This window comes from Coffea arabica, chromosome 7c (assembly GCF_036785885.1).
Source record: "Coffea arabica cultivar ET-39 chromosome 7c, Coffea Arabica ET-39 HiFi, whole genome shotgun sequence".
Lineage (NCBI taxonomy): Eukaryota > Viridiplantae > Streptophyta > Magnoliopsida > Gentianales > Rubiaceae > Coffea > Coffea arabica.
This window is the reverse complement of record NC_092322.1, coordinates 10,218,014-10,233,211: the sequence shown is the minus strand read 5'-3', so window position 1 is coordinate 10,233,211 and position 15,198 is coordinate 10,218,014. Positions and strand designations below refer to the sequence as shown.

At 37.6% G+C, this 15,198-nt stretch overlaps 2 protein-coding genes and 1 non-coding gene across 3 annotated transcripts; 1 reads left to right on the top strand and 2 right to left on the bottom strand.

Annotated features, from left to right (window-relative positions):
- Nucleotides 1-2,811: 2,811 nt before the first annotated feature.
- Nucleotides 2,812-4,382, bottom strand: LOC113698189 (putative UDP-rhamnose:rhamnosyltransferase 1). The gene has a single exon (XM_027217904.2). It carries the CDS (start codon nucleotides 4,303-4,305, stop codon nucleotides 2,911-2,913), a length of 1,395 nt encoding a protein of 464 aa, XP_027073705.1. The 5' UTR covers nucleotides 4,306-4,382; the 3' UTR covers nucleotides 2,812-2,910.
- A 2,610-nt stretch (nucleotides 4,383-6,992) lies between these two features.
- TRNAR-UCU (transfer RNA arginine (anticodon UCU)) lies at nucleotides 6,993-7,065 on the bottom strand. The gene has a single exon. It is a non-coding gene; the product is annotated as a tRNA-Arg (tRNA).
- A 129-nt stretch (nucleotides 7,066-7,194) lies between these two features.
- LOC113700136 (UDP-glycosyltransferase 91A1-like) lies at nucleotides 7,195-8,857 on the top strand. Its single transcript, XM_027220639.2, has one exon. The coding sequence runs from the start codon at nucleotides 7,310-7,312 to the stop codon at nucleotides 8,723-8,725; it is 1,416 nt and encodes a 471-aa protein (XP_027076440.1). The 5' UTR covers nucleotides 7,195-7,309; the 3' UTR covers nucleotides 8,726-8,857.
- The last annotated feature ends 6,341 nt before the right edge of the window (nucleotides 8,858-15,198 follow it).

Here is a 15,198-nt window from a genome sequence, read left to right as displayed (position 1 = left end):
TATTTTTTGGCAAGCCGTAATTTAATAAATCAATTTCATTTCCTTAGCCTTGTCCCTATGATTCTGTCCCTTTAGTTTTGATCTGTCATAATTATCAACCTGAGTGACCCAGCTACCCAGTCCCTACTCAGTGAGCCGTCATCTTCAAATCCCACCATTTCCTCTTCCAAGGTTCCAAGATTCTAGCATTCAACCTTTGATCTAAATGGAAAGGCAGCTTCACAATTGGTCAAATCAAGCTGATTCGAGCTAATACGTAAATCAGATGCGAAGACTCGATCAGGCAAATGCATGAAGCTTCTCTATTTCAGCAGCCAATTGGTTTTAGATTGGAGTGGTCGATGTAGTTGACTGAAGATAGTTTAACTATTTCTAATATGTGTTATGTGTAACAACATTAAATCCTCCTAGGTATGTGTAACATTAGAGCCGGCCAATGTCTTAAAAAGTCCATAATTAGAATGCCTATCTCTTTCTCAATGCCTCTAACTAGCATATACTACAATGTTCATTAATTTATCCTAATAGTCACAAAGTCGGACTTCAATTTATTGATTTCTAAGAAACCAATACAGTAATGAAAATCATAAAAGTCACAAGTAAAGTTGGACTGCGTTTTATTGCCTTTTATATCGATCGTAGGGCACTTGAAGCTGCTAAAAATGTAGAAGAGAAACTACAACGAAGCTGCCTTTTAATTGTTCATGCACTATTTGAAAAGCCATGCAGTAATAGCAATTAAAATTCATTCCCAGGCAATAGCATTCTAGCAAAATGGAAAGGGGACGTGATTGGATATTAAACTTTCTGAAAATTATGGGAAGATAAACTGCGTGTAGATTTGCCTTCATGATAAATTTGAATATTGTTCTTCATCATCCACTCTATGAGGGTTGGAAAATGCAAGAAAGGGCCGAATGTTGAACAACTACTTTCGTAGAGCAGTTGTTCATAATTTTCATAGAGTTCCATATTCATTCATGCCCCCTTTCCATCAGGTACTCATGCATGGTAGATGCAACATTCCTGAGCAAAATGAATTCAGCATATAGTTGTGTTTTTTCATGACGACCAACGAGACTATTTCATTTTTAAGGGTCGACGCAGATTGGAATCTAGTGATTCCAAGGACGCAGAGTTTTCAGCTATATATGTGTTGTGGGGTTGAATTTGCTCTGGAAAAAATTGTTGAAAATCATCAAAGGTTGACAGGCAATAGGTTGGCTATAGTTGGAGATTGCGAAGGCATTATAAACGCTAGGAGTGAAAAAATGCAAAGTAGGTGGTCATGATTTGGTTTGAAATGCTTAAACCCTTGAGAACTCTTGCAAGTTTTCGATTTATTACAATCTTTAGAGTAGCAAAAGTTTGGGCGCACAAGATTGCTACGCTGGTTTTAAAAGTGAGCATAACATCTGAGCAAGAAGGAATAAAAAGTTTACTCGAGGATATTAAATCTGCTGTCATGGCAAAAGGACAACTCATGGTTCAGGACAACTGGCTGTGTTACTGCAATTAACAAGTTGTCAAATGAATGGTTGCAGCAGAAACGATAAAACAAAACAAAACAAAACAAGCCGATCTATTAGAAAATTCAGAACCAGCGTGGCCAAAGGAGGGAAAAAGAATAAAATGCAAATGATTCCAAAGGCTGCATCTCAGACAGGTCAACAATCAACAAAATGCAAACCAAAGCATAATCCAGATATGCCATATATTAACAGTGCAAGACTGGAGGACCGCTGAGCAAATACGAGACTATGGCTGGTGCCCTGCAAACGAAGTTACCCCTTGTGGCTTAAACGCGCGAGTAAAACTACCATATAACTAACATAGCCTTGCACCTGCAACTTAAAGGTAGTAAAATCTACAAAATTGTAGAACTTCAAGAAACCAATAAGACTGATAAACTCGTTCATAAAAATCAATTTAGCAAAATATTGAATATTCTCAGAAACTCAGAATTAAAAGGAATGAGACACCAACAAATTAACACACTTGCAAGAAAAAGCAGAAACGAAACAGCACAAAGAGCAATTCAGTTGAAATTTTTAGTTGTATAGAAGAAGCAAGCTAGTGTGCTATCCTTCCATCTCAGAACATCTGTATATGCCGATACATCATAGCCAGGCCACCACTTAAGTGTGACGATACCTCATTAACAGACTAAATTGAGCTGAAAAGAAAGGAATGGCTGAAGGGAATGAAGAAGTTGTGTTAGGATGATAGGCAAATGTCACCTCATGAAAATCACTAGTAAGTTACATTTGAATGGCGTCAATTTTTCCAATTTCCAATAGCCCCCCTATTCAATGGTTTTATTTACCATTCATGTCTTTTGAGTGGTTGCTGTAAATTATTGCTGCAACCGTTGTTATCTACATGGTGTTCGTGAGAGAATCTTGCTGGGACAAAGGATGCTTAATTTGGTAATTATATTGGGCAAGTAATTAAAGGTGCAATCGACTCAAATTATCAAGAGTATGCATTTTTTTTTTTTTATCGTAAGGGAGTATACTAATCTGATAATAAAAGTAGATCAAATGCCAAAAACTTGCATTAATGGTAATAATTTAGAAGCTCCCTATAAAATTTACTCTTTTCGATTTTCTGCATCTCACATTTGTGGCAAAAAATCTTTACAGGGGAAAATTTGAAGTGTAATTTTCCTTTTTAGTTGATTGTCCTATTTGCAATGCCGGCATTATTAATCTAATAATCTCCAAATTATTTTGGCAAGTAAATCAACTTTCCGCCCCATAAAATGCATATAATTTTGTGATCAAGCCGTTCTTATTCTAGTCAATCAGAAAAACCAAACTAAGTACGAATTATTTGACAATCATTAACCAAAGAGATGCCAGGCAGCTCGTACCAAATCTCTGCAAATTATATTACATTATGCAATCGCTAAATCAGACCTCTAATCTTTTCCAGATACTCAATCAGGTTGTCTTCGTATTTTTCTTGCAAGTCCTTATCACCGAAAATCAATTTCATTTCCTTAGCCTTGTCTCTGTAAACCTGCCCCTTTTGATCTGCCATTACCAACCTGAGTGACTCAGCTACCGAGTCTCTACTCAGTGAGCCGTCGTCTTCATCTCTTGGCACTTCAATTCCCACCATTTTCTCTTCTAAGGCTCTAGCATTCAACCCTTGGTCCAGTTGGAAGGGCAGCATCACTAGTGGCCTCCCATTTTGAAGTCCCTCTATAACTGAACTCCATCCACAATGAGTTAAAAAGCCTCCCACTGAGTCATGGGCTAAGACCCTGAGTTGAGGTGTCCAACTCGTCCACACAATTCCTCTTTCTTTAACTCGTTCCTCGAACCCATCCGGCAACTCAAGCGATTCAAACTCACTTAGACCCTCCTTTTTCCTCAGAGCCCAGAAGAAGGGCAATCCGGAAAGCTCTAGCCCAGTAGCTAACTCGGTTAGTTCTTCTTGACTCGGTGCCACCTCGGTCCCCAGTGCTACGTAGATTACAGATTCTTTTCCATGCCGGTTTAGCCACCCACTAATCGTATGCCACGTGTCATCCCCGTCATCTTCTCTATCTCGTGCCGACGGCGGCATCAAGCCCACGGTTATCACAGGCTTTTCATGCATCTTTTCCGTTAGATCCAGCCAATCACTTTCGAGTTCTCGACAACTCCTGACCAGAATCGCGTCGCAACCGATCAGAGCCTCCGCCACACGGTCCCAGTCCGATACGCCGGAGGCGTTCTCTACGTTGCCAGCATCCATCCGCATTAACTCATGACGACGAAACGCCACCTTTGACGGGAATGGGACCCACTTGGGTGGGACCAAGAAATCTTCGGGCTTAGTTCGAGTGTGAAAGGTTTTTGCTGATCCAAAGAAAGCGGCGGACCATGCATTCATGGAAGAGAAGAAGGCAAGTGAAATACCAAGTTTACCAACCATCGATGGCAGCGAATGAGAGGCAAAATCGTAAATCAACCAATCAGGTAGAGTGGTCTCAAGAAATTGAGCTACCTCAATTTGGAGACCATCATAGGCTTTCTTAAGGCAATGGACCTTGGTTATAGGCAAATCAGTCGTAGCCTCGGCATTTTCAGGCAGATTTGCAATTTGAGGTAGAGGAAGTTTGAGGTAATTGAGTTGGGAGATTAAGGTTGATGGGATTTCTGGGAGGCGATCGACGTTTCGTGGGGTGGATACAAAGGTGACTCTATGCCCCTTTTGAGCAATTGATTTGGCTAGCTCAAGAAATGGAATCATGTGACCAAAGGCCAGCCATGGGAACACTACTACGTGAAGCTTCTTTGCTTCAGCAGCCATGTCGCCTGGTTTAGACGATAATGGCCGGAGGTACTATATATTGAGCTCCTCTTTGGCACTTTCTTTCTTCTTTATTTCTTTGTACTAGCACCATATATTGATATGTAGTACATCTCATTCATTTGTCTTTAACGTTATTTTCTCTTGATTCATCTGTTTAGCAACTTATCGTCTACTTAAAAAAGAGCATACCTCGCTCTCTCTAACCTACTGAAACAAATAAAAATTTGACTAGACTAATGAAGTGACAGAAAGACGAATAAGAAGATGGTAGAGACATCCGTTGGCTGCTGTTGTCTTGTCTGTCTGAAGTAGGTAACCATTGAAGGTCCGCTTGGTTAAGAGGGCTGGAATAACTGCCATACTTAGTTGCTTGGTAAGTAGGTATAAATATTGAAAAGTTGGAATGAATTTTAAAACGCAAACCAATTTGGTTATCAATGACAAAAGAAAAATGGGAGACAAGGCACATGAATTAGCCTTCCATTAATATCTTTGGTAGATATTATAGCAAGCATGGCATATATATTAACACACCCCGAAAAAAATTTGCTATTCGACAAGCATCTTTGCTCTGTCTTATTGATTGGAATTTAATTGATAAATGATAACACATACGAATTTGATGCATCTTCTGACTTGCCTTAGACTGTGTGATGACTTCCCCAAAAACCAAAATTAACTGGTTCCATATTTGAAACACCATCCATAATCACTCGTACTAGCGAGAAGCATAAAGAGCCCAAAGTAGTCTATAATGTAGTATCTAAAAGGATAATTTTACAAACCTCCCCTGAGGTTTATAACAATTTCAGGTTGTACCCTCCAAGTTTAAAAAATTGCACGTACCTCCCTTCATTGTCTAAAATGACAAAATTGGCCTTCATCCAATGTTGAATTTAAAGCCTCCATGAATAGAACTAATGTATTGTAAATTAAATTTAGTAAATCCTTTGGAAAAAAGTTTTTTTTTTTTAAAAAAAAAAACAAGAACAAGAACAAGAATGATAAATTTCCATCTTGTCATAGACACACACAAAACCTAAACCCAATCTTTCTCCATACAGTAGTGATTTTAGGGTAAATAAAAAATTTAATTTCCTCAATACTTTCATCAATTGTATGCCATTCTAAGACGTACGAGAATGCTCCTATTAGGCTGCTCTGTGGCTATGGGGCTCGAATTCCCTCTCCCAATTTGTACCATCTAAGAGCAACGGAATGTCAATTTCAAGTGAAAAAAAATGATGAAATATCTGTATGTCCCTTTTAATATGCACACACACCTAACCTTAACTTTTGTGGCACCCTAGGTCTATTTAAGATATCGAATGTGTGTGGATATTATTTCTATTTAAAGAACGAGAATATATTGTGAGAAGTAGCTGAGACTTAAATTTATTAAGCCAGATTATGTGCAGGAATGGCTTGTTATAATGTCTGCAAATTAAACACTACAAGCAGAGAAAACCACTCCTATGCAATGTTTTGAAAACCGGACCGGACCGGCCGGTTCGACCGGTTGAACCGCGAACCGGCCATGGCACCGGTCCGGTTTGGCATTGTTGACTTTGCTAGAAAACCGGTCAAAGACCGGTTGAACCGTGAAAACCGCCGAACCGGATTGAACCGGCGGTTTTCCGGTTTTCAGCTTTCCCTCTTTTTTTTTTTTTTTTTTTTTTAAGTTTTGCAAAATGCAGCAATCAAGATTCGAACCCAAGACCTTTGTAATAAAAGACCAATGTATTAACCATTGCACCATTACATCTTATTAGTTTTTTTTTGATAACTTATTTATATAAAGCAAACACTCATATTTCTTTTTTCCATTTTTCTTACAAAATCTCATCCCCTCATGGCTCTTTCTTTTTAATTTTCAACTCTCTCTCTCTCTATCCTCTTTTCTTTTGTCACTCTCTTTTTAATCAAAACTCTTTATTTTTAAATTATTGATGTTTTCTTCCATCTTTTAATTTTGTTTTTGTCCATTAAATTGAAAAAAGTTAAAAAAGAATTTTTTTTAACCCAAATTATTTAATGCCACAACCACTCACTTTTATCTTATTTTTTTTGTTTCTTATCAAGTTTACATTTCTATTTTCGATTTTCTTGATTTCCTTCGAACTCCAAATTTTCTTTTTTAAATTGCAATCTCTAAATCCCAAAACGTAAATTAAAATTTAAATTCATAATATCTAAATTCTCAGAGACATGAATTTTGTATAATTTCAAAATATTGTGATATTTTGGGATTGGATTTAGATGTAATTGAAATTGAGATGAAATTTATTTGTTTTAACTTATAATTTAAAAAATTTATTTTTAAAAATCCAAGTTATTAAAAAATAGTAAACTTTTCATCATATAAAATATTAAATTAGTCCATTACATGTCTTATTTTGTACATATATATATTTATATAAATTATTTTTTAAAAAATTCATTAAACCGAGGTTGAACCGGTCCGACCGGTTGAACCTCGACCCTTTCACTTCACCGGTTCAATTAACGGTCCGGTACCGGTTGAACCTCGACCCTTTCACTTCACCGGTTCAATTAACGGTCCGGTACCGGTTGAGCCGGTTTTTAAAACATTGCTCCTATGGAGGGAAAAACTACTCCCACCATGGAGGAAAACTTCATGATTAAGGTCATGACCAGTCAAATTTTCCAAGCATACACAAAAGCACGCCCAGTGGGACTCGAACCCACAATCGCCTGATTAGAAGTCAGACGCCTTATCCATTAGGCCATGGGCGCTTCCTTGTTTCGTGGCGGGAAAACAAAGAATTACACTACTATGATTAGATGTTGACAAATGCCAATTATTCACTTGCCCAGCCCAATCGACACTCCTACAATAAATTGGCCTATCATCCATAATTCCAAGATATTCCATATTTTGTACAGACTGCTAATTTCAATGCAGGTTTAGACTATAAAAACACCACCAGAAATCAAAGACATTTCAGCCACGAATCAGAGTTGAGACAACTTGACATCCATGGCTGAAGACGGCAAATTACACATAGTAATGTTTCCTTGGCTGGCCTTCGGCCACATGATCCCATACTTAGAGCTCTCCAAGCTCATAGCTAAAAAGGGTCACAAGGTTTCCTTCCTTTCCACCCCAAGAAACATCGATCGCCTCCCAAAACCACCTCCAAATCTAACCCGTCATCTGAAATTTGTCAAAATTCCCTTACCCCATATCGAAAATCTCCCTGAAAATGCAGAGGCCACTACTGATCTACCCTACAACAAAGTCAAGTACCTCAAACTAGCCTGTGACGGCCTTCAACAACCCATATCTGAATTTCTTCGACAAACTTGTCCTGATTGGGTCCTCTTCGATTTCGCTCCTTATTGGATACCATCTGTTGCATCTAAGCTGAACATCCGTACAGCTTTTTTCAGTATCTTTACTGCGCCATTTTTGGGCTTTTGCGGCCCCGTAGAAGTGATGAAGGGCAATGGAGAAGACAGGAAAACGCCCCAGGATTTCACTGTGAAACCCAAATGGGTTCCTTTTGAGACAAACGTTGCTTTTAAGCTGTTTGAGATTTTGCGACTCGTTGACAGTTTGATCGGGGATGAAGAGCCCATCTCCGACATATTCCGGGGCGGATCTTCCATTGAAAACTGCGATTTCTTGGCTGTAAGGAGCTGTTCTGAGTTTGAACCCGAATGGTTACAGCTTATGGAGGAGATTTATCAGAAGCCGGTGATTCCGGTCGGTCAACTGCCGACCACCGGGAACAATGATGCAGATGGGGGCAAAGATGAAGCATGGAGACCTATAAAAGAGTGGCTTGACAAACAAGAAAGAGGGTCAGTTGTTTATGTAGCATTCGGGAGCGAGGCGAAACCGAGTCAAGCTGAACTCAATGAAATTTCTCTAGGTTTGGAGCTGTCTGGTTTGCCATTTTTCTGGGTTTTGCGGACGAAACGGGGTGGTGAAGATACTGAGGTGATTGAGCTGCCTGAAGGATTTGAGGACCGGACCAAGGATCGTGGGGTGGTTTGTGCCAGTTGGGCGCCACAGTTGAAGATACTGAGTCACGACTCAGTGGGTGGGTTCTTGACTCACTCGGGTTGGAGTTCGGTTGTGGAGGCTATTCAGTTTGAGAAGGCTCTTATTTTGCTGACAATGTTGGCTGACCAAGGAATAAATGCGAGGGTGTTGGGGGAGAAAAAGATGGGGTATCCGATTCCTAGAGATGACTCGGACGGGTCATTTACGAGGGACTCGGTGGCCGAGTCACTCAGGCTGGTGATGATTGAGGATGAGGGAAAGATATACAGGGACAAAAGTAAGGAGATGAGGAGACTATTTTGTGATGAGAGGCGGCAAGATGGCTACGTTGAGAATTTGTTGAACTTTCTTCAAAGCTACAAAAGTGCAAAAGAAGAGAAATAAATTTGGTCTGTCTGTAAAATTTCTTTGCAGTACTATGATTGGAAGGGGAAAGAGTTGAATGAATTCTTGCAATTGTCCTATATCAAAGTGAATTTTAATTTCCAAAATGAAATGTTCACATTCTCATGTTTATTGGTATCCTTTTAGAATGGCTAATCATGTTAAAAATAAGAACGGTCCAATTTTAACTCAATTGCAACGCGAAATGAAATTGAATTATACAATTTGCTATAAAAGAGTACTACGAATAAATTTGATAGTGGTAAACTGTTAATGTCAATTCCTGGCTCTTTTTTTTTTTTTTTTTTTTTGGGGAGTGTTTATTCAATATGTGATGATCAGAATTACCATTCACATACGTTCATGTAAGTTTTCCAAAAGAAGACATGAGCTAACATGATGTCGATCATTGAGCAAAAGCAAAACAACTTAATTTGCTAGAACAATGTTGCCTTTTGTTTTTCGTGTTAAAAATTGCAATTTGATTGACCTTTGCAATAGTTGTGGAGATTCTCTTTTTTGGTCATAAGGAGGCCTAACGGCCATTACATATTTAATTGAACGATGATGATAGGATGCTCACATCAATTTTGCAACTAAAACAGATTTAACTGGATGAGGAGGATCAAGAAATAACGTAATCGTCGATTTTAAGTTTTTTTTTAAAGGAACTCTTTATTTTAAGAAATAATTGGTTGTGGAACTCTCTAATTTTTTCAAATACAAGTTGGTTGGTTCAGTTGATAAAGGCGGATCACTTTCTTTTTTTAAAAAAAAAAAAATCACGTGTTCGGATCTCACTAGTAATATGCAAGCTGTGTTGGTAGACGATGATCCGTAAAAATTTGACTTATGATTTTGAAAGCATGTCTTAATCCATGAATCCAACCCATCCAAACTTTTCAATTGCCAAAAAAAAAATCTCTAATCTTCCGTATATGTTGAAAAGCTTGTGTCTTCCATACAAAGTCGAACAGCTTGTGACAGGAAGAAGGCCCATCTTTCATCAGTGCAAGGAGTTCTGAATAGTATTTAGATAATCAGGCAGCCCGACCCAGTTACACAGCCCACACTAGGCCCACATGCAATAATAGCTGACCATGGCATGTACCTGAAACGATTGTGCATTTAAGGATTTTATGCACAGTAAAATTAGGACAAAAAGGTAAAAATGAAATTTCATGTCCATTGTACTGGGTGCCAAATTACCAAAAAATGCACTTAAAAAATACTACTATCAATGAATATACGTGCCTTAGAAGTATTCTTTAACCAATAGAATTTGTCTCGTGAATTATGGGTAAACCTTGAATCTATCTCAAATTGCGTTTTATCCTGTATCAAAGAACCAAAGTACAAAAACTACAATTCCGGAAGCTTTGTTTGGATAGAGTATTATTTCAAATAATTATTTGGAATAATTACTGTAGCACTTTTTGTGATGTAATATATGTGAGATAAAACATGGTTGGAAATATAAAAGATAAATTGAGAAATGTGTTTATGATGCAAGCAAAATTTTTTTTTTGGCTGTCCAAAATTTTTTCGTACTTTGGCTATATGTTAGGGAATAAGACAACTAGATGTCATGCATGGGATAAACTACTAGAAGTAATACCGCATTTGCATGGAAATCCCATTATTTAGTGACTGATTTGCAGTATTTCTAGACACATTTACTGGTGGACTATGTTCACGCTGAAGAAGCTACAAAGTTTGTTTGAACATATGGTCCGTTTATATTGCAGATTATCTGAAGAATTTTCTACTATTTACATTTTTCGATTTTTGCAGTATGATATATATGAGATAAAAAATATTAATTAAAAAACCTGTTTATAGTAGGAGTATAATTGATTCGAGTTGAGTTTTTGTCAAACTTTTAAAAGCTAAGTTTAAATTTGAGCTCCACTTTATTTTACCTAACTCAAATTCGAAAGCTCAATCGAGTTTAATCAAACTCAATCGAGTTCATGCAATGTAAATTAATATTTTATATAATTCTATAGAAGGGGTATACTCACCAAGGCTCATCCAACATCTAGTATCACTTATACTTCATGCTCGAATTCGGTTGGAATTACCCATTAATTAAGTAGTTCGAACGAACGCAACTCGGATTTGAATCTCTTGTTTACGTTCTCTTTTTCTGCATCATTCACCCATCTCTCCTTCACAAATTCGAACCTAAATTAAAATGTTGCTCTGGAAGCTCGTGTCTCGTGGCGCACTGGGCTTGCACCCCGAGTTTGGGGAATAACAAAACAAAATTATTCTGATTAATCAAATTTCCAAACGGAGGTGATCGTTGCCTTGTCAAATTGATCGCGTTTTTGTTTTATTCTCTGGCACCTCGAGTTTGAAAATTTGTCATTTCACTTATACTGGAAGCCTTGACAATGACATCAAAGAATGTAAATGATCTATGACCGCAAAATGAATTTTATTTCTGATAGAAAAAAAAAAAAAAAAGGTCCAATCTAACTTCTTACCAAATCAACCATTTATTTCCCCCACAAAACTCAATTGGATACAACAATTTTCTTTTCTAACTCCAAGGCATCCAATCATGGCTGGAGTGTTGATTCTGCAAAAGTTCAATGAAGTCGAATTTCCAAATGGCAAATACAAGAGCAAATCATCCACTCTTCTCACTTCGAACATTCCTTATTTGTCATCTTTTACACTTCTATTGCTTTGAAGAAAGGTCAACAAATTCTCCACATGCCTATCTTGTCTACCCTCATCACAAAACATGCCCTTCATTTCCTTAATTTTGTCTCTATAAACTTTCCCCCCTTCCTCAAACATCACCAACCTTAGTGACTCGGCTACCGAGTCTATCGTAAACGAGTCATCTCTAGGAATGGGATACCCCCATCTTCTTCTCCTCCAAAACCCTCGCATTTATCCCTTGATCAGCAAGAAATGTCAGCAAAATGAGGGGCTTCTCAAACTGTATAGCCTCCACAACAGGACTCCAACCTGAGTGAGTCAAGAACCCGCCCGCCGTCTCGTGACTCTATATCTTCAGCTGAGGTGCCCAACTTGTGCAAACCACCCCACGATCCTTAGTCCGATTCTCAAACCCTTCAGGCTGCAAAATCACTTCAGTATCTTCACCTCCACGTTTCTTCCTTGAAACCCAAGAATCCCAAAAACGCAGCCGTAAAGATACTGGAATATGCTGTATGGATACTCAGCATATATGCAATAGAGGGTATCCAATAAGGAGGAAAATCGTAGAGAATCCAATCAGGACAAGTTCGTTGAAGAAATTCGGTTATGGGCCGTTGGAGGGCGTCACAGGCTAGTTTGAGGTACTTGACTTTGTTGTAGGGTAGATCAATTGTGGCTTCTGCATTTTCAGGGAGACTTAGGTGATATATGTTTCTTTTATGATTGAAAGCAGAGATGTAGACATTGACCAGCATAAATGCATCAAGTCATGATATCATCGTACCAATCCTTTTCACAACGATAACAATGACATGTTGTGCAGCCAATAACAATAACAATAACACTACTATCTTGTACCAATCCGTTGCTCCACTGATTTTCTCCATAAAATTTATTATACTTTCTTGCGTGTGTCTTTGGTTTTGTGGCACGATAAATCCAATCTCATTAGGTGCTCATGCACTACATTCGCCACACGATAGTGTCACGATCTACGATTTATTGCCACAGCAAAGTTTGTTGAAATGATGGAACTATCTCTTTCTAAGCATAAATTGTACTTGAACTCGAGAAAGGCAAAATTAGTATTTTGTATAAAAATGTCTTTGAAATTTTTTTTAAAAAAAAAAACTTAAGAACAATAAATAAATAATAAATAAGTGCTAACTCAGTAGATAATATAGCTTTTCTTTAATGCTCGAGGTAAATACTTGTGTGTTTAACGAGTAGGATGCCCCTCGAATGTATATATGGCCTGCTATTTCACCAGGCATCGGTCAACGAAGTCTTCTTCTTCATTGTTTTTTTTTTTTTTTTTTTTTTTGGGTTTCAATTGAGCTCCACTGTTGGTTTTTCTTAAAGGAACGACTCATGCCGCAGATTTCTATTTGCCACTTTTTGATTGTGCAAATGATCAAATTATGGAACTGAAATATGAGGGGTTACATAAACCAAATTCTCCAATTAATGGAATGCATTTGATGACTGTACATTTAGAGTGTGTTTTGATTGTAATTTTTCAAAAAAAAAATTATTACGTTTTTTCGTATACATATTTTTTAATCACCTTTTTTACCTTATAACTATCAAATCGTTACAGTAATTTTTACACAAAAAATCTAGAAAAATGTAATGCAAACAAAGCCTCAGCGATTGCTACAAGCACTTGTGAATAATAAGATTAGGCAAGTCTCTTGTAAATGGCCTCAATATGAATATGATTTTTTTTAAAAAAAAAAAAAAAATCTTTTGCTAAACGTCTAGCAAACTTTTCCATCAAGTCGCATCATTTGATTGCCATAAACCAACTGAAACAGCTCCCAATGCTTCTATTGACAGTGCATAAAGAAGCTGCCAGTAGCAATTAGAATTTGAAGCACCCTAGTAATCTATGCAAGATTAGTCTGGATCTAACACTAAGAACTTTTTACTTTCCAACTAAAAAGACTTGTCCCTTATTCTATTGTACTCCCTCTGTCCCGTTCTATTAGTTTTGGTTTTTTTTTTTCACACAGATTAAAAATATATAATTAATTTGGTTGGAAACATAAATTTAGATTAATAATTTCCTAAAATACTCTTATGCTAATCACGAAGAGTGCCAATTAATATCAGTTACAGCTAATTGGTTAGTATTGGAAAAATTCAATGTATTCAATGTAGTGGGTTAGTATTTAATAACAATGTATTAATAATACGATATTTAATAAGGGTATTTTAGATAATTTGAAAGATTACTATATTTTTTAATAGAAAAATGGATTATAATTTGGGATAGACGAAAAAAGAAAATAAAATTATCAAATTGGACGGAGGGAATAGTATATTCTGTGATAAGATGTTTGTCTTGTGCACAAGAAATGTATACACGTTTAGGTCTGATCTTATTTATATGCACGCAGATTGATGGAGTCAGTATTCAAGGTTATTTAATGCCTTCTTCCACTTGTCACTTTTTCTCCCAAGTACCCACGACTCCAGAATCTAAAGAGCTTATAGAAAATTTCCCGTTTCAAATGCACTTGTTTTCGTGGACACAGAAATCTGCCACAGATTTTCTGCCCTGTTCGGCACGCTTCAGCACTCCCACAGGTCCATTCTGGAGTAGGCAGTTAAGATAACGAGTACAGATATACAACAGAGGTAGCCAGTAAAGAAGCAAATTCACACAGTATTCAATTGGATGTAGACCTTTTAAGAAAGACCATCATAGGCTAACTTGAGGTACATTCTTTTCTTATAAGAAGGCATGAAATTTTGCCTCTGCATTTTCAAGCTGATAATCAAGATTGGGCGAAAAAAGTTTCACAAAGTTCAAAAAAGAATCAGCCAGAGTTGGATGTGGTATAGGGAGGCATTTACTAGCTATTTCTAGCAGTGAAACAAGGAAAACTCTATGAACCTTCTTAGGGATGTGCTTTCGGCAAGCTCTAGAAAAGGGGATCATCATATGGCCCAATGCTAGCTATGGACACATTACTATATGTAAGTTACCTCTGGTATGGGAGTAAAAGTTGGTGGATAAATATCTAGAGCCCCTTGCTGTGTATATTAGTCAGTAGGGAGACTGAAAAATGAAAATCAACGGTATCAAAACCAGAAAATTCACTCCCATGAGAAATATTAGCCTTCTCCTTTTTGACTATTGCTATGCAGGCATTCAGACCATGCAACTTAAGAATCCGGATGACCAGAAGTCGTGCTCTAATGATATGAATGAAAACAAGCAACTAAATTTGAAGGGGTAAATGAAATGCAGTTATTTTGAGTGCATCCCCAGTACAAATATCAACGAAAAATCAAGAATAGCAAGAACATCGATAGCTCCTGTTCTGACTGCAGTTTACACTAGTGTAGGCAAACCCTTCTATAAGTCACCTCACCTTTAGCCTTCACAACTTTAGGCCATTGATTAGGTCTTGCTAACGAACCACTGGGCTTTGGCTCAGTGGCCACCACCTACTTGGTGGGGCCATAAAAAATGCCACATTTCAGTGGCTTATCTTAAAAAAATTCAGGCGGGTGTGCTGTGGCACCCGTCTGATCCGGTAGTGGTTCAGTCCCCTCTGGTTTATCCTTGGGCCTCCTTACGTCCGCCCCCTTCCCCTTAGTATAGAATAGATTAGGTTTATCGTCTTCGGCAAAAAAAAAAAAAAAGATTGGGTCTTGCTAACGTGCCTATACTTTTTTACTAGGAATTTCTGATTTCACCCGGCGTAAACATTCTGAGAAATAAATGGAAGGTAATTCTTCACTTTTGGGCCTTACAAAACAAATCTTCATTTTGTTGTTTA

What these genes read in the sequence shown, in the direction of transcription:
- LOC113698189 (XM_027217904.2), bottom strand. Translation starts at nt 4,305, where the DNA reads ATGGCTGCTGAAGCAAAGAAGCTTCACGTAGTAGTGTTCCCATGGCTG.
- LOC113700136 (XM_027220639.2), top strand. Translation starts at nt 7,310, where the DNA reads ATGGCTGAAGACGGCAAATTACACATAGTAATGTTTCCTTGGCTGGCC.